Source organism: Lepidochelys kempii, chromosome 7 (genome assembly GCF_965140265.1).
Source record: "Lepidochelys kempii isolate rLepKem1 chromosome 7, rLepKem1.hap2, whole genome shotgun sequence".
Lineage (NCBI taxonomy): Eukaryota > Metazoa > Chordata > Testudines > Cheloniidae > Lepidochelys > Lepidochelys kempii.
The window spans coordinates 53,790,659-53,810,351 of NC_133262.1; the positions used below are offsets into that span (position 1 = coordinate 53,790,659).

The 19,693-nt window shown below is 44.8% G+C and overlaps 2 protein-coding genes across 3 annotated transcripts in view; one reads left to right on the top strand and one right to left on the bottom strand.

Moving 5' to 3' along the window:
- The window catches only part of ANXA7 (annexin A7), a 54,948-nt gene extending 44,067 nt beyond the window's left edge, over nt 1-10,881 (top strand). The window contains exons 9-13 of the mRNA XM_073352833.1: nt 551-721; nt 3,731-3,901; nt 4,071-4,146; nt 8,349-8,461; nt 10,516-10,881. Of these exons, the coding sequence (XP_073208934.1) occupies nt 551-721; nt 3,731-3,901; nt 4,071-4,146; nt 8,349-8,461; nt 10,516-10,638 (654 nt within the window). The 3' untranslated portion in view covers nt 10,639-10,881. The remainder of the gene's footprint in view (nt 1-550; nt 722-3,730; nt 3,902-4,070; nt 4,147-8,348; nt 8,462-10,515) is intronic.
- Nucleotides 9,054-19,693, bottom strand: part of PPP3CB (protein phosphatase 3 catalytic subunit beta) — an 86,499-nt gene continuing 75,859 nt past the window's right edge. The window contains exons 15-16 of one of the 2 annotated variants that reach the window (XR_012159915.1): nt 10,159-10,380; nt 9,054-9,453 (exon numbers count right to left, since the gene is read on the bottom strand). The gene's annotated coding sequence lies outside the window, so the exon portion shown is untranslated. The remainder of the gene's footprint in view (nt 9,454-10,158; nt 10,381-19,693) is intronic. The other variant, XR_012159917.1, reaches the window with a different exon arrangement.

A 19,693-nucleotide genomic window follows, 5' to 3' on the forward strand; every position in this document is an offset into this window, starting at 1 on the left:
CTTTAAGGATGGGTAAGCACTGGAATAGGCTTCTAAGGGAGGATGTGGAATCCCAGTCATTGGAGGATTTTAAGAACCAATTAGACAAACGATTGTCAGGGTGGTATAGGTGGTATTTCAGGGTGGTCCTGCGTCAGCACAGAGGCATGGGACTAGATTACTTCTTGAGGTCCCTTGCAGCCCTACATTTCTCTGTTTAATTATCGTTATTTCCTTTCTAAAATTTTCCTTTTCTCTAACTGGCTGTGTGCTTGGCTCATTGTTCATGCCCTCTGTTAGTAGTTTCTCAAAACTCCTAACTCAACAGTTGTTTAAAAAACAAAACAAATCCAGACCCATATCTTACATTTTGAGTAATGAGATCAGAGAGGATTTAGAATTTTCAGAAAGGATGGACAGATGCTGCTCTTACAATTTAAATATTAAAACAGTTTCAAAATGTAATAAATGTCTGATTGTAACAGTTGGTTTTATAGTGTCACAGAAAATTGTAAGGAAGAAGGGTAAGTGTGCTTTGTTGCAGCAATTCTTTCTCTTTCTCTGCCTATAGGGAGCCGGCACTCAGGAGAGAGTGTTGATTGAGATTCTTTGCACAAGGACGAACCAGGAAATTCGAGACATAGTCAGGACTTACAAAACAGAATTTGGAAGAGACATTGAACAGGATATCAGAGCAGATACCTCAGGACACTTTGAACGATTACTTGTATCTATGTGCCAGGTGAGCCAAAGGGCATTTTTTTGACAATGGTGAGTTTGTTGGTAAATCAAAGGTATAACCCTTGCTGCACACTTTTCATGCATTTATTACAGAACAGACTGGTGAGCGGAGTTATAGCTCCGTATCAGATGCTTACAGTAAACAAACACCTGTTTGTTCACCTGTTTTTATAGCTCAGGAGTGGCCAATCTGAGCCTGGAATGAGCCAGAATTTACCAATGTACATTGCCAAAGAGCCACAGTAATACGTCAGCAGCCCCCCATCAGCTCCCCACCCCCGCTCCCAGCCCACCAGCAGCCCCGCCCATCAGCATCTCCCCCTCCCTACCTGATCAGCTGTTTTGTGGCATGCAGGAGGCTCGGGGGGAGGGAGGAGTGATGGCATAGCAACCTCAGGGGAGCCACAGGTTGGCCACCCCTGTTATAGCTTGACGAAGAGTATGATTGAGAGATCATCAAAATGAACTGTCTGTGTATGCCTAATCAGAGCCAGCTTCTGTAAGAAGTTATGTGGCACTGGACTATGTCTTTATAGCAGAATGACAACATACAGTCTCCCTGGGGACAGATTGAAAAGTCCTGTCTACCCAGGAATCCCTACTGAGTTGAGTTACCCAGTTACAGCACTGTAGCAACCCGAAAAAATGCATTTAATCACAGTTTGGCCTTGCAGTCTAGATGGGAACAAATCATGGTGTAACAGTGCTTCAGAATTATTCTGGAGCCGGGGGACTTTTACCATCATTCAAGAACATGATTCCAGAAGTGTGCAGTCCTTCTTACGTTGTCATACCAAACCAGGGTTTAACACATAGTGGGACTCAAGTAATGCAACCTGAGTCCCAGAAACCTGCCTCCTAACACAATAGAGGTCATAATATATAGAAGACTTGAGAGAATCCATGGGAGTATGCTAAGCAGGACATTCAGCTCAAAACTCACTTCCCCTCTTTTAGTTTCCTGCTCATCCTTCCGTTCTCAGATCAAACCGTTCTATGCAGATAGTACATGAACTCAGCTGGATCATGTATGGGACTGTTATACCATGCAGTTTTTCAGTGTTGTTAGCCTCAATATCCTATAAAAACAGATTTTAAACATGGTGAAACACTACATGTTATAATACCTGGCATGTATCTAACCCCCGAATTGGCTGTAAACCAGCAGCCATGTTCTGTGGTAGCTTGTACTTTGAGCAGAGCTGCATTTTATGGGACCTGAAAATGTGGGGAATGCATTCCCCCATTTCGTTGATGAAAGTGATGTTTCCCTTGTTTCATTTGCAGTTCCATAAAGTCTTAGATACTCTGATATTCTTCCCCACCTCTTCTGACTGTAATTGCCTTTTTTTTTTTTTTTGAACCTAGCTATTTTACAGTTAATTAAACTTCCATGACATTTCTACTTTGTTCTCTTGAGTGTATCAACCCTTGTGAGAGCTGTGGCATTAATTACCACAAATATTTTCTGGGGATTTTTATTGCCTGCCTCTGTAAAGTCAAAAAGGCAAATTCCAGAGAAGCTTGCACTGGTGACTTTTTATTATTTTGATATATCCAACACGTTATGATAGCTAGTGGTCATCTGCACATTATATAACTTATATAGATGTTGAAAGAAAAGGAGTACTTGTGGCATCCGATGAAGTGAGCTGTAGCTCACGAAAGCTTATGCTCAAATAAAATTGTTAGTCTCTAAGGTGCCACAAGTACTCCTTTTTTTTTTTTTTGCGGATACAGACTAACACGGCTGCTACTCTGAAACCTTATATAGATGTTAGTTCATTTAAATCATTAAAAAGTAGTTTGGAAACGTTATCTTCAGAAATTACCTTTCCCTGGTACCACCACCACACAGTCTGAAATTAGATATTAATGCATGTCCTGTTGATGCTAAAGTAAGCATCTTCTGTAGAAAATCTACCCTCAGATCTTTTCTCAGTCAGTCATTATGCTTCAGAGACAACGCCATACTTCAAAGAATGGGATCAGATTGTGCCTTTTATTGCTATTATTTCAGGCTGTGTGCATACTCAGTAGAAAACAATGCATTAGTTCATGTTTGGAAGGTTCTTTGCAACCAGTAGAGCTAGAAACAGAAAAATTAAGTGAAAACTTAGCCCTTGTTTTCTGCTTAATTTAAGTATCAAGAAGTCGCAGGGGCTAAAAACATGAGATAATTTCAAGTTACAGAGCTGCTGACCCAGATGATTTAAGGTTTTTAAATGTGTGCTCTGCAGAGTAAGAGTTTCAGGCCATCTTTCTATGGTCAGCTTACAAGAAATCACTATAAATGGAAAGGCAGGTTTTCAAACTGCTACTTAAAAGCACAGGTGTTAGTTGATGAGGCAGGAAACTGACAAAAGACTATGTATGCCTGTCCATAAGCAGCAGCTAGAAGGAATTTAATACCTACTTCCTTTCAGGATATAGTGAGTATATCTTGTCTTCTATTTCTAATAACTGAAGAGCCTGAAGTACTCTTGAATTCAGAATTCCAATATGCCGTAGCCTTGCCTCTTTTCAAAGAACTATTTTAGAACAGTCATGAGCTCGCTATCCAAGTGGACAGAGATATGTAGCACTTTCCATGCATCACAATATGCATAATACTTGGTACTTCTATAGGATTTTTCATCTGAGGATCTCAAAGCACTTTAAAAATAATTAAGGCTCTCACCTGAGCAGCAAAGGTGACTAATTCTCATTTTACAAAGGAGTACAAAAAAGATTCGACGGTCACACAGCGTGTCAGTGGAAGAGCTGGGGGATAGGCTTGGAGTTCTGACTCCTAGTACCCTCATTTAACGGGTGCACGCTCCAGTGCTGCCTCCAAAAACAAGTGAGGCTTATTGGGAAACAGCTGTCATAAAAGGGTCCTTTACCAAGTCTAGTTTATGGTTTAATTTTCCAGGCTGAAGAATGAGAACCGTTTGGCAAGGCTATAAGATGTGGTGAGGAACAGAAAATGTTGTGTTCCTGATTGAGCAGCTAATGTCTTCACTTGCAGGGCAATCGGGATGAGAATCAATCAGTGAACTACCAAAAAGCTCAGGAAGATGCTCAGCGCCTCTACCAAGCTGGTGAAGGAAAACTTGGAACTGATGAGTCTTGCTTTAACATGATTCTGGCAACTAGAAGTTTCCCCCAGCTGAAAGCTACAGTTGAAACATATTCTAAGGTAGAATTTTTTCTGTTAAAGATTATGAACTAAGTTCAGCCCTGGGGTAAAAACAGGTGAAACTCCATTAACTTCAGATGAGTTGGTCTGCCTATGCCAGGATTGAATTTGGATCCATTCCCACGTTAAAAAAAACAACTCCCCCAATCCCTTTAATTTTTATGTGCAGATTGCCAATCGTGATCTGTTAAGCAGCATTGGCCGGGAGTTTTCTGGAAATGTAGAAGATGGCTTGAAGACTATCGGTAAGAGACATTTCTTTTTTTTAAAGAGGGTATTTATGACTAATTGGAGAGGTAAAGCTAGGAGGGCTGTCAATTAATCGCAGTTAATACATTAACTCACTTAAAATTGTCCTGGTTAACGTGGTTTCGTTGCTGATCAATTAGGGAACATGCTTGTTTAAAGTGCGATGCTCCCTTATAGCCTTGTTTGGCAGCCGCCTGCTTTGTCCACTACTTCCAGGAAGAGCAGGCCGTTGCAGCGAGCTGGTGGGGGCTTGGAACCAGGGTGGATCGGCAGCTCCCTATCAGCTCCCCGCTCCTCTAAGTTCGCTGTGTGGCAGCCGCCCAGCAGGCTATCAATTGCCCACAGGTCAGCTGTCGCTCCCCCCACTAATGCTGCTCCTGCCCTCTGCCTTGGAGCTGCTCACTGGAGCCTCCTGCTTGCTGTGCGGGGGGCGGGGAGGTGGGAAGAAGGGGGCTAATGTCAGGGTTTCCCGCTCCTGCACCCTGCTTACCCCATCTTCCATAGAGCAGGGGGACACATGACAGGGCTCAGGACAGAGGGAGTTTCCTGGCAGCAGTTGCTGTCTCAGCTTGATTAACTTAAAAAGGCAGTGTACTTAGAGTGGGGTCAGCATACTTAAAGGAGCAATAAAAAGAAAGGGAGGACTTGTGACACCTTAAAGACTAACAAATTTATTAGAGCATAAGCTGTAGCTCACGAAAGCTTATGCTCTAATAAATTTGTTAGTCTTTAAGGTGCCACAAGTCCTCCCTTTCTTTTTGCGGATACAGACTAACACGGCTGCTACTCTGAAACCTGTTAAAGGAGCAGTGCGCATCTCTCTCTCTCACACAGAGTGTGTGTCTGTCTGCCATGCTGTCTCCCCTCCCTCCATTTGTGCTGCCTTGTAGAGTGTGAGGCTACATTAACAACGAGTTAACCCTTGAGGGCTCAGCCAATTGCTAGTTCATCATTTAGCAATAAGGCAGTCCCTGGGAAATATCCCACCCTCTGACTTCACCACCTCAACCAAGCTTCACAATCATCATTGCTGTGTACCAGTATTAAATTGTTTGTTTATAACTTATACTGTCTCTGTGTGTTTCTGGTGAAAAAAATTTCCCTGGAACCTAACCGCCCCCTATTTACATTAATTCTTATGGGGAAATTGGATTCGCTTAACATCATTTTGCTTAAAGTCACATTTTTCAGGAACATAACTACATCGTTAAGCGAGGAGTTACTGTACATGCAAACAAATTAACTAGATTTAAAAAGTCATGATTAATCACACAATAATAGAATACCAGTTTTAATGTATTATAAATATTTTTGGATGTTTTTCAACATTTTCAAATATATTGATTTCAATTACAATACAGAATATGAACTGTGCAGTGCTCACTTTATATTTCTTCTTGTTCAACCAATTGCTAAGGCAAATATGTTTGTTTACATTTATGGGAGATGCTGCTGCCTGCTTTTTATTTACAGTGTCACCTGAAAGTGAGAACAGGCACTCACATGGCACTGTTGTAGCCGGCTTTGCAAGATATTTACATGCCAGATATGCTAAACATTTGTATGCCCCTCCATGTTTTGACTTGTAGGCACTAAAGTTTTACATTGTTTTGTTTTTGAGTGGAGTTATGTAAAAAGAAATAAAAATAATAATTCTACATTTGTAAGTTGAACTTTCACGATAAAAAGAATGCACTACAGTACTTGTATGAGGTGAATTGAAAAATACTGTTTTTTTACAGTGCAATTATTTGTAATCAAAATAAAGTGAACACTGTACTCTTTGTATTCTGTTGTAATCGAAATAAATATATTTGAAAATGTAGAAAAAATTTTTAAAATATCTATAATAAATTTAAATTGGTATTTTATTATTATTTAACAGTGGGATTAAAACTGCACTTAATCATGACTATTTTTTTACTCTCACAATTATTTTTTTAATTGTTTGACAGCCTTAAAAGCTAGGTAAGAGACAATCCAACTCAGCAATCTATGAATTGTCATAAGTGTTTTGAAACTACTTGATGTGTTCACCTTTTATATTACCACCCCCAGAACTTGCCAAAATAGAAGTATTCTAAGTGCTGACTAAAAGTTGAACTTTTATTTTGATTATAATTCAAGTACAGTGAGCTCAATTTGAAACAAGCTGGCTTTCTCCAAACTAAATCCAAGTAAGGCATATTTAACTCTTTTCAGTTCCCCTCATTCTGAATTAACTTCATAGAACAGATTTACTGAACATTGTACTTTAATGTTAATTTGTATCACAATGCTCAGATCTACTCTAAACAGAAGAGTAAAGAGTTTAAGAGCAGGTGTCACTTTTAAATAGAGTGCTTACAGCTAAATTTGTTTTCAGAAACACTAAGGAAAGACAGGAGTGTGGGCCCCTCTGACCCAGATGACTCACAAGAGGTCCTTTCTGACATACTATACAAGTCGGGCTGGAATTCCTATATTTTTCATTTAGAAGCTACTTGACCTACAATAAAAATCTTAATTTAAGCATCACAAGTTCTATAGAAAATGGAGCAAAAGTTTTTCTAAAGGTTTCCTGTCATCATCTGATTAATTTCTTATTCTCACAGTTCACAAAGCTAATGGACCATGATAAGGGCTCTACCAAATTCACGGTAAAAGGATTTTAAAATTAGTTAATTTCAAGGTTTCAGATGTTTACATCTGAAATTTTAAGGTAACTATGGGGGTCCCGTGTGTGTGTGGGGGGTCCACATGGGTATTGTAGGAGTGTTGTGGGATTGCCACCCTTAATTCTGTGCTGCTGCTGGCAGGGGCACTACCTTCAGAGTTGGGCAGCTGGAGAGCAGTGGCGGCTGACCAGGCCCCAACTCTAAAGCCAGCGCCCTGCCAGCAGCAGTACAGAAGTGAGGGTCACAGGGCATAGGGGTGTGGGTTACTATACATCTGGGTTTTCCCAGCAGTCTCCCACCCAGGTCAAGAGTTGTCCCAGCCACAGAGCTTCCTGCAGCCGGGGGAGGTTCCAAGAGGTGGGTCTGACCCTGCTCTGGGAATAGCCCCTGCAGAGGAAGAGGATGTCCTGTTCCTCCCTAGCCTGGGCAGGGACTAGCAATGGTAAGAGTCCCTGCATGCGGTGCCCCCAGCCCTGCCTCTCCTCTACAATAGCAAGATTTCATGGTCTGTGACACATTTTTCTCGGCTGTGAATTTGGTAGGGCTGTAATCATGGTCGATTTGAAAGAGTAACCATTAGCATAATTTATAATAAAGGGATTCCTGAAGTTTAGAAAACCCCAAACTGTTTTTATTATTAAGCTGTTGTAGTTAATGTTCTGACTCTACCTCTTAACAGTATATTGTAGAATCCATTCTTACTCTTTATCAGCCACCTATGTAGGGTGGTGTCCTTTCGTCAGCTATCCTTGATGTTGGTGCCACAAGATTGCTATGCAGAGCCCTTCTAAGCTATGCCCCATTTGAAGCACTGTAAAAAGATCAATACTTGTTGAGAGCACTTTTTTTCTTGAAACTAATTGTGACCTATTAATTGGCATTCATATAATGTGATGTGGAAACCTATCCAATAGGAACTGAACAGAGACCAGCCAGTGAATGGTGATAATTTTCTATTGGTACTTATGCTGTTGGAGTTCTAGCTAAGAAGCTAGAGGTAAAAATCTTTGAATTCCAGTACCAATCACCCACTGGAAAGATTTGTTTTTTAAAATTACATGTCCCCTTACATGATTTTTGTTATTGAATTAAGGCTTCTTTACTTGTCAAAAGTGCTGTCTTCATGGCTGAAATGAGTTATAAAATGATTTGGCCAACTAGCAATGATGGGGCTACTAACCTGTGTAAAAAGGTACCCATGTTTAGTGAAGCTTAGCCACTTCTTGTGGCTATGAAATTATTTTACCAGTGACAATAAGGCCTAAGTTGAAAGATTCAGTAACAAAACAGCTATGTTTCCAAACCTCAAAGAAATGTGATGAGATGCACAGAATAGAATTTAGCCAACAAAAAAATTGCTGAACTGTGACCAGCATGGGTCTTGCATGAGGAAGAATCACAAAGCAATAAGAGGAACTGTTTCAAAATACCATGTATACTATCTGCTAGATCAACTATTTAATTCTACCAAATACAACCATGTGAATAGTGACTGCAGTATACATTGTTTGAAATAACCTTGTAACTACACTTTCTTGTAGTGCAATGTGCTCTAAATTGCCCAGCCTTTTTTGCTGAGAGACTTCACCATTCCATGAAAGGAGCTGGCACAGATGATTCTACACTTGTCCGAATTGTAGTCACTCGCAGTGAGGTAAGAATCTTCCTCTTCCTTTCCAAAAAATGAGGAGGAAGCAGGAGTTTAAAAATTTTGGATATATACTGCACATGTAGTGAAAAATCAATGTATCCTAACCCGTTTTGCGCTCCTTGTCACCTATATGGAGCTGTCAGAATTAGTCTATGCAAATGTAGTTCTTACTCTGAGAATCAGCTGAACAAATTCACTTGCAAATATTCACAAAGCAGTCTAGATTTCAGCCCGTTCACAAGAAATTCATCCAGCCTAGGTGCTGTTAATCTCGTGGAATTCATGGGTCTGTTTGCTATAAAGTTAGCAGCCAGGGAGCTGTTTTCTTGAATTAGTCTTCATTAACAGTGAAAGGGGATGAGAGAATGGTCTGAATATTTGGGAAGGAACCACTCCAGCTAGCAATTACCATATCCTTTGCCAGGGAATTGCTGCTTCATTCAGGGAAGGGAGAATATTTGAGTTCTAGGACCCTATAGAACTGCAGGGCTGAGCCTCCTACTCTTGGGGGTGCATTCTGTGCCAAAATATTAAAAATTCTGCACAGAGAATATAAAAATTTCTTTGTCAAAATAACACTACCTAATCACACCAGTTTCAATTATTTTGGTAATTTATTTCAGAATACCTGTTTTGTCAGTAATAATACAGACAATACAATACAAAATTTCTCCCAGCAGTAGAAAGTTAAAGAAACCCCTATGACAACCCAGTTCCTGTTTCTCTGCCCCAGACACCCACAACCCCTCTCCCCAGAGCCCAGCCACTATGCCCAACCCCCCCACCCTGCCAATACACCCAAACCACCTCCCCCAACAGAGCCCAGACACTCCAGACCCCAGGGATCCAGAGGGAGAAACTGCATGATGTTGGGATCTGGGCTTCCATGGAGTTTCCTACGCTTCGCTGCCTCCTTCCTTCAGGGCATGCTGGGAACCTCTCCCTCACCTTGTCTTCTATTTGTGACTTGTGGCCAGCAGCACTGCAGCCTATTTCTGTGGAAGAAAGGAAATTCTGTGTGCACAACATTCATTTCTGCAAAATTCTGCATTGCACACTGGTGCAGAATTCCCCTATTACTTTTCCATTTATCATCAATTTACCACTTCTATGAAAGTTCTTCAAAGTTTCGTTGGAGGAAATGATTGAGCTTGCTCAGTTTCTTTTGTCGGTGGCTGCCTCCTTCCTCCTCATGGTTTCAAAAATGGACTGGTTAAGCAGCTTACCTCACTGTTTCTGAATTTTATGTTCCGAAGAAGAGGCTTCCCTACTTGTGGGGGTGGAGCTAGCACTCATGTGAGATGAGATGCTTTTTGATCCTTAAAAAGAAAAGGAGGACTTGTGGCACCTTAAAGACTAACCAATTTATCTGAGCATAAGCTTTTGTGAGCTACAGCTCACTTCATCAGATGCAGTGAGCTGTAGCTCACGAAAGCTTATGCTCAAATAAATTGGTTAGTCTCTAAGGTGCCACAAGTACTCCTTTTCTTTTTGCGAATACAGACTAACATGGCTGTTACTCTGAAACCTGTCATTTTTTGTCTTTTGGGAAGGAGTCTCCCTATCAGGAGCCCCAGGCTGGCTCTTGAGACGTGGTGGGTTAACCCTGCATGTCTCATCCATTGATATGTAATTGGAGAGGAAATGCAGGAGTATTTCACTGTATGACAGCTGCCTCTTGCTTTTTCAAAGTGACTTACCCATATAGAAGCAGTGAGAAGGGACCCTGGTGTGCTTTTCCTGTTGAAGTGGACTGGAGAATTTGGGGAGACGGCCTTTCAGTCTGTCTGCTCCCAAAGGCTGAAGCAGTCTTCTTCACCATTTACAGAAGTGTCGTCTAGCTTCAGAACCTCTTAGCGATCCTGAGAGGGTATCATGCAGAGAGAGCATCTCTTTCCTTTTTGCCTGCATTGTCTGGGCTGCTGTAGGGTACAGGGAATGGACTGATGTTTTGTCTGGGTTCACTGCAAGTAGACTCTTACTCTACTACCGAATGATCCCATATTGTACAGATTGCTTGTTGAGTGTTTTATGCTTATCTTTTTCTTTTGACACAGATTGATCTTGTACAGATCAAACAGCTCTTCATGCAGATGTATCAGAAGACTTTGGCTACAATGATATCAAGTGACACAAGTGGTGACTACAGGAAGTTGCTGGTAGCAATTGTTGGTCAATAGAAAAGATTTACATTTTAACAAAGTGAAGGGCATGTAACGAAAAACTATTTTCAATATTGCATAACCAAATATGCCTTCCTAATTATGAATGATTTAAGAGTTTGTATTTTGCCTTAATTTAGAGCACATTTATACTTTACTGTATAAAAATATGTATCTGTCATTTACCTGAAGTATCAGTGTCATTTTGACCCACAGAAAATACAGCTGAGATACCACATTAAATTACTTCCTTCAAACAGCCATTATAGTACAAGTAATTTATCTGCAAAGATTCTGCAGCCCTGAGTAGTTCCACTTCTTGAAAGGTTGGTAGGGATTAGACCCTTTCACTAAAACAGTCCTGGGACACTTATAGCAACAGAATCTTCAATACTAAATTGCTTAGCCAATTATTCAAAAGAGCAACATAGCTGATCTTACCACCACCTTGACATTTTAGGGTGACAAAGCACAATAACCCCACCTAAAACCAACAGATGAAGCCTCTACAAATTAAAATAAGGCTAGGAGAGGTGGGCTACTTCAGGTTATTTGTTACAGAATCAGTTTCCACGATAATGGTAAAAAATATGACATGAGTGAGTCCAAGTATTAATGGTTTAAGTGTGTGCATGGCAAATATTGTAGAGTGGAAGTCATCAGAAATGGGCTAATATTGCTGGCCTGCCTGAATGAGTCATGATTTGATATTGTTTCGCCTGGAATGACAAGTGCACTCTAAACTAATTTTATGGTGCCAAATGAAAAATAGATAAAGGGACTTACTGATTAGATTTGGGAAGATCATGTTTACTCAGATGAATGACTGGACAGGCTATTTTAAAAAAAGCCATTATGGGGTTGTCTTAAACAAATGTAAAACACTGCATGGAAATGTTTAGAATCATAGAATATCAGGGTTGGAAGGGACCCCAGAAGGTCATCTAGTCCAACCCCCTGCTCGAAGCAGGACCAATTCCCAGTTAAATCATCCCAGCCAGGGCTTTGTCAAGCCTGACCTTAAAAACCTCTAAGGAAGGAGATTCTACCACCTCCCTAGGTAACGCATTCCAGTGTTTCACCACCCTCTTAGTGAAAAAGTTTTTCCTAATATCCGATCTAAACCTCCCCCACTGCAACTTGAGACCATTACTCCTCGTTCTGTCATCTGCTACCATTGAGAACAGTCTAGAGCCATCCTCTTTGGAACCCCCTTTCAGGTAGTTGAAAGCAGCTATCAAATCCCCCCTCATTCTTCTCTTCTGCAGGCTAAACAATCCCAGTTCCCTCAGCCTCTCCTCATAAGTCATGTGTTCCAGACCCCTAATCATTTTTGTTGCCCTTCGCTGGACTCTCTCCAATTTATCCACATCCTTCTTGTAGTGTGGGGCCCAAAACTGGACACAGTACTCCAGATGAGGCCTCACCAATGTCGAATAGAGGGGAACGATCACGTCCCTCGATCTGCTTGCTATGCCCCTACTTATACATCCCAAAATGCCATTGGCCTTCAGGGCACACTGCTGACTCATATCCAGCTTCTCGTCCACTGTCACCCCTAGGTCCTTTTCCGCAGAACTGCTGCCTAGCCATTCGGTCCCTAGTCTGTAGCTGTGCATTGGGTTCTTCCGTCCTAAGTGCAGGACCCTGCACTTATCCTTATTGAACCTCATCAGATTTCTTTTGGCCCAATCCTCCAATTTGTCTAGGTCCTTCTGTATCCTATCCCTCCCCTCCCAGTTTAGTATCATCCGCAAATTTGCTGAGAGTGCAATCCACACCATCCTCCAGATCATTTATGAAGATATTGAACAAAACCGGCCCCAGGACCGACCCTTGGGGCACTCCACTTGATACCGGCTGCCAACTAGACATGGAGCCATTGATCACTACCCATTTGTTAAAACCCAAAGCTGTGTGCTAAAAGGCAAACTATACTTCCTTTTGTATGGACAGACACATGGAATGCTCAAAGTAGAAGCATTAGCATAAATGGTAGGAAGAAAATCTGAAGTTCTTAGTAACATGGAAAAATGTTAAGTGATTTAACTTGACAGTTCCCCTTAAAAACGTGTAGACACCAACTGGGGAAAAAAATTTCCAGGAAACCTAGGGCTGGTCTACACTACAGCCATCCTCCCACTGATATAAGTGCCTAACTGCACCACCACAAGAGACGTAAGGCTTGTGTCAGTGCAGTTGCGGGCAGGGCAATGTTTTTGTAGACACTGTGTTCCTTACAGTGGCTGTCTTGTCAATTTCACCGCAGAAAACACAAAATTGACAAGAAAGCAACCCCCCCAAGCTGGGGCAAGAAGTCCAGGGAGCTTTGGACCCCAATCTCTGCTGAGAAGCCTGAGGGGCCTTCGGTCAGCCAGGAGCCGGGCAGCCTTGACAATTTCATGGCGTGGGGAGCAGAGGGGGGCATGAGAAGTCCAGGCCAGCTTCCCCCCCACTCCTGGCAGAGAGACCAGGCTCTCAACTCCCCACACTGCCTCTCTTAGGTTGGTGAAAGTGTGCACCACTGCAGTATGTTGACTTAGGTTTCTATTGTAGACATACCCCTAGTTTAGAAGGGGTCAGTTACAGCCACCTGTTGCTGATGAATAACCTGCTCCTGTACAACATACAGAACTCAACTCTCTCTGAGTTCAGTGGAGGCCAACAGTGCTCAGCAGGCTCGTGTCTTTGCAACAGCTATGGGTGCTTGGAAGAAGTCATTGTCTGGAACTTTGCGTTCACTAGCAGCTAATATTTCTATATTGAACTTTAAAATTGAGTAAGGATCACATAAAATGGAAACCAACACAAAAAAAAAGTGAGATGTGATGACAGCCCCACTAATATCTCAAATTAACACAACTTTTACATTAGTGCTAGTGGTAAGAAACACTTCATGAACCAGACCATTCCATGTGCTACCTCCACCTAAGATGATTTTATCTTTACACTAACCTATCAAAGGGAAGGCAGCAGATTTTGTGGGTACTGGAGAGAGGATCAAATTCTGAGGGCTTATCAAAGTTCGCTTATCTGGCCTTCATAGGGTAGAGATGCTACTCTGGGGGGCATTCTGTGCCAAAAAATTCTGCATATTTTGTCAATGTATCACGCCAGTTTCAATTATTTTGGTAATATATTTCAAAATACTTGTCAGCAAGTATGCTTAACAGTACAGAAAACAAAAAAAGATTCAGGAAAGGTTTTTTGACAACTAGATTTCTTAGTAGGCATGTTGATACAGAACATTAAGTAATAATTCATTTAAACTACAATACATCCCTCAGAAGCAGTGCAAAGGTTTGGGGAGTCGGGGTAAGAGAGGAACTGAAGTAGAGGGAAGTAGCCTGGGAGTGAACCTGGAGGTTGTTGGGTATGGTGGGAGAATTAGGGAATAAGATTTTTGGGGGGGGGGGGGGAGGGAGAGGGGGGAGAAGGAGAGGGATTGTTAGGAAGCCTCCCCCATGCAGACTCTGGCTGACCCCTAGTGTCTCCCATCAGTCAACACAACTGCACCGCTCTACTCCCTGGGCCTCCCTGTCCATTCAGCCCCTGCCCAAGTCTACCCCCCAGCAGCCCCATGGGTCTGCTCTGTCTGTTCCACTGTGAGGAACACAGCCTCTCCTCCACCCTATCTGCTGCTGGCTGCTCCAGCCCTTGGGACAGCTGCCCTCTGTTCTGCTGCCACAGCAGCCCCTGTTGGGCAAAAGGCATAAATGCAGTGCCTCTCCAGCAGAATGTATTTTCTGCAGAGAAAAAAAAAAAAATCTGCAACTGACATGAATTCTGCACAGTGGTGCAGAATTTCCCCAGGAGTAACATGCAGCCATTCACTCCTCTTATGGTGGCTGAGGCTGGTAGTGAGGGGGTCTTCTCCATGCTGTAGTGACTAGGCCCCACGCAAAGTTGAATGGCATTTCCTCCTAAGATCAGCTGGTTCTGCTGGGGAGTGTGGGTGCTCTCCTCTGGCACAAGAAGTCAATACATTAGATGACAGAAAAAACAGTTAACCACCTTTTCATAACTGTTGTTCTTTGACATGTGTTGCTCATGTCCATTCCATTCTAGGTGGGTGCTCATGTGCATAGTCATCTGAGACTTTTGCCTTAGCAGTATCCCTAGGGTCAGCTGTGGCACCCTCAAGAATGCCAGGCTCATATCAGACACCGCCCTCTCCTACGCCCTCTCAGTTCCTTCTTGCCGACAACTCTGACAGAGTGGTAGGAGGGCAGGTAATGGAATGGATATGAGCAACCCATCTCAAAGAACACTTACAGAAAGGTGGGTAACCGTTTTTTCTTCGAGGGCTTGCTCGTGTCGATTCCATTCTTGGTGACTCGCAAGTGGTATCCCTGGAAGTGGGCTCAGAGTTCATGGTCGTGCAGCTTGCAATACTGCTCTACTGAAGCCAGCATCATCTCAAGCTCGTTGAATAAGCGCTTAGTGAAATGTGAATGTATGACCAGGTAGTAGCTTTACAGATATCCGGACTGGGCACTTGGGCCAGGAAGGCCACCAATGAGGCTTGCGCTCTAGTTGAGTGAGTGGTGACAAACGCCAGTGCAGGAACCTTTGCCTGATCATAGCAGAAACGGATGCAGAAGGCGATCCAAGATGAAATTCTCTGGGCGGACAGCAGACAACCTGCCACCACAACAAATAACTGCTTCGACTTGCGAAATGGCTTGGTCCTCTCGATGTAGAAGGCTAGCGCCCCCCTGACATCAAGGGAGTGCAACCTACGCTCCTCCTCATGAGGTTTTGGACAGAAGACTGGAAAAATATGTCCTGGCTCATGTAAAATTGGGGAACTACCTTGGGCAGGAAAATCAGGTGTGGCCACAGCTGGACCTTGTCCTTCAAGAACACGGTGGTTCCGAGGTGAGTGCCCTAATCTTGGAAACCCTCCTTGCAGGGGTTGTCATCACCAAGAACGACACCTTCCAGGAAAGCAGAAGAAGAACAGAACAGGATGCTAAGAGCTCAAAGGGGGCTTGCATGAGCCGTGTGAGCACCAGGTTAAGGTCCCATGGAGGGACAGGATCCCAGACTTGAGGGTAGAGTCGCTCCAGACCCTTCAGAAACCGGATCGTCATGCCATGCGCAAAGACTTACCTGCCCTAGAACGGAGGGTGAAAGGCCGAGATAGCAGCCAACTGGACCTTAAAAGATGAAAGGGACAGTCCCTGAAGTTTAACATGCATGAGGTTGTCTAGGATCAGCTGCCACAGGCCTAACCCGTTGGGTCAAAGCGAGCACATAAATTTGGCCAGCTAGGTGACCCTAGTAGAAGGCTTCCTGCTTCCTAGCAGGACCTGCTGGACTCAGGCTGAACACTCCTGCTCAATATTCAGCCATGGAGCAACGAAGCTGTCAGGTGCAGCACCTGTAGGTTCAGGTGCAAAAGCTGGCCCTGATTCTGTGACAGGAGATCTGGTCAGTGGGGCAGCAGCATCGGGGCCAACACTACCAGGTCCAGGAGTGTGCTGAAACCAGTGTTAGCACGGCCAAGCCGGGGCAATGAGTATGAGTTTGGCCCTGTTTCGCTTGACCTTCATGAGGACCTTTTGGAGGAACAGGACTGGCAGGAAAGTGTACATCAGAGCCCCCGACCATGGTAGCAAAAAGGCGTCTGACAGGAAACCCGTCGGTCGCCCAGAATGAGCAGAAACAGTGGCACTTCCTGTTCTGGTGAGTCGCAAACAGATCCACCTGGGGAGATCCCCTCTTCTGGAAGATCCTGTCCACCACCTCAGGGTGAAGAGACCACTTGTGGCGAGACAAGAAGGTTCTGCTGAGGTGATCTGCCAGGACATTCCTGGCTCCAGGAAGGTGTGCTACCACAAGATGAATGGCATGCTGAACACAGAAGTCTCAGAGACTGAGAGCTTCCTGACAAAGAGCTGAGGATCTGGTTCCGCCTTGCTTGTTGATATAAAACATCATGGCAGTGTTGTCCATTACGACTTGAACCACCATGCCCTGCAAGTGGGACCGAAAAGCTTGGCAGACCAGGCGAACCACCCTGAGCTCCCTGACGTTTATGTGGAGGGAGCAGTTGACCCCCGACCAGCAGCCTTGAGTACTGAGCTTCCCCAGGTGAGCTCCCCATCCGAGGTCTGAAGCATCAGGCACCAGAGTCAGTGACAGGGATGGGGCTGCTAAGGGAACTCCCTGCGGGACTGACACAGGGTCCAGCCACCACGCCAGAGATGCCCGAACGTGGTCCAGCACTTGACTACCAAATCTAGGTCGTGTCTGTTGGAGACGTAGACTGACACTAACCATGCCTGCAATGGACGAAGATGGAGCCGGGCATGTCAAACCATGTAAGTGCAGGCAGCCATATGACTTAATAACCATAGACAGGTATGGGCAGTAGTGAGTGATGATCCCTCACACAGGATATTATCGCCAATATGCCTTGGAAGCAGGACTCTGGGAGGAATGTCCTTGCCCATGTGGAGTCGAGAACCGCCGCGATTAATTCTATTCATTGCACTGGTAAAAGGGTTGACTTACATTTACTAACAGGCCCAGGTTGTGGCATGTGGCTCGCACCAGATTGAGGCTGTGCTGCACTTGATCTCATGATCTGCCCCGATGAGCCAATTGTCAAGATAAGGGACCCCCCAGCATCTCAGGTAACCAGCTATGGGGGCCGTGCATTTTGTAAAGACCCGTGGGACCAAGGAGAGGCCAAAGGGTAGCGCTGTAAACCGGAAATGGTGCTGGCCCACCATGAAACCAATGAACCGTCTGTGTCCCGGGAAGATAGAGATATGGAAATAACTGTCTTTCAAATTGAGAAGGACATACCAGTGTCCCAGATCTAGGGAGGGAATAATGAAGGCCAGGGACACCATGTGAAATTTCAACCTTTTGAGGCACTTGTTGAGTCATGGGATGTAGGCCCCCTTTTTCCCTCTGGCTCAGGAAATAGTGGGAGTAGAAACCATACCCCCTCATTTCCTGAGAGACCTCCTCCACTGCCCCCAGTATGTTGTTTTCCTTCTGAATGAGGAATTGCTCATGAGAAGGGTCTCTGAAGAGAGACATAGAAGAGGAAGGGGGGAAAGGGGCGGCCGTAAACTGGAGGGTGTAGCTAAGTGACACTGGGCCAGGTTGCGCAGGAGAGTGGGAGGATGAAGGGCGGTGGCGGCTAAAGCCTGTGTCCTTTCTCCTCGCTGGCCCTGCCGAGACCGCCACTGCCTTGGCGGTGGAGGAACATAGCTGCCTTGTAGCCTGAGGAGTATGCATCCCCAGTGAGCAGAAGGTAGCCTGAGTGTCCTTCAGGCCGTGCAGCCTCGCATCCATCTAGTTGGAGACTAGCCTGACACCATAAAATATGAGGTCCTGAATTGAGGCCTGCATCTCCTGGGACAGGCCAGTGGTCTGGAGCCAGGAATTGCACCTCATGACCACTGCCCACCACCCATGCAACTGAGTCGGCTGCAATCCAGGCCATCTGGAGGGAGCACTGGGCCACCATGGTACCTTCCTCCACCAGAGTCCTGAACTCTTAGGACGCCTCCTGGGAAATGGAGTCCTTGAACTTGAGGATTCCCACAATTATAATTTTGCCACCCAAAACCGGAGGCTGTCCATGGAATAAAGTTTCTTGGCCTCTTTATTCTTGGGGGTTGAACAGGCAGGTCCCGGCTTGTCCTTTTCATTGGCTGCCAACATGACCAACAACCCCAGGCGCAGGTGAGCAGACAGGTATTTGAACCCCTTAATGGGGATGAAATACTTTTTCTCAGCCCTCTTGGAAGTGGGCGGAATGGAGAACGGGATTTGCCAGATGGTCTTGGAAATATTCAGGCCCCCCTCGTGTACCACGAGAGCAGGGGTGGACACGGAAAGTACATTGAACAATGTGTCCGCTTGCTCTGCCATTTCTTCCACCTGGAGGCCCAAGTTCACAGCCACCCTGCAGAGCAGTGCCTGATGTTCCCTGAAGTCATCAGGTGGACTAGTCCGGGAGCGTCCTGCCAACACCTTGTATGGGGAAAAGAAGGACGACTGGACAACTGGGTCAGGTCCTGGGGTGTCATCACCCACCAGGGAGGGAGGTCTTGGAGTTGGCACCAATTCTTTGCCCGCAGCACCTACTGGCATGTCCTGCACCAATCCTGGTGCCATCAGTGCTGTCCTGGGTTTGTCCAACGCAGCGAGAGAGGGGTTGGTGAGATTGGAGCATAGGCTAGTAGATATGCCCGAGGTATTCCAATGAGGCCATTGTATCACCCGCTAGCCTTGCTGCCAGGTTGGCATCGCCGCAGCGGATGCACCCTCCGGAGCCCAATTGCGCCGCTGTCTAGGTGAGGGACTGAACTTCTTCTCCAAGCTAGAGAAGTCCTCAACCTCCGGTGACTAGGGTGGGGCCACCGAAGCCTGGGTCTGGCAGCTAACCATCTCCGCAGGTGACCAGTGCCAGGAACAGTCTGACCAGTGCCAGGAGCATGGAGAGCGGTGCCATGTTGGAGAGCATCCCAAGGTCTTGGGAACAGCGACTGACCATGCGACAACAACCATTGCTGACTGTGGGGCGACAGTCTTCTTCCTCTCATGACTGCAAAGGGCAAGCTCCAGCTCGAAGGCAGAGAATGGAAGCGCAGTGCCAACGACCTGTATCACGAAGACCAAGAACATGGCGATCTAGGGCTCTGCCTTGGTTCTGAATATTGGCAGCGCTCTCTTGACATATGCAAGGCCTTTCCGGCAGGCTTGTCCTCATGGGGAGCCTTAGCCAGTTCCAACGCCACATGTGGGGCCAGTTGCGACAGGAGTGCTCATTGCACTTCCAGCACTGAAAGACCTCCAATTAAAAGAAAAATAGCCACACCTGGCTGGAGACATTCCACTAGAGAACTGGTTAAGGGAGACATTTTCATGACTCAGTATACTTACAAGGCAACAGCAACTTTTACAGAGAAGCCTTGAAATGGACTTTTGTTTATGAAAATAATATAAATGAGTAAACACAGTAATTTTGGATGATGGGGTTACATACAATGATGAGCTGTCAAAATCTTAACAACCAGTTCCCTCCTCACCCCACGAGGGGGTT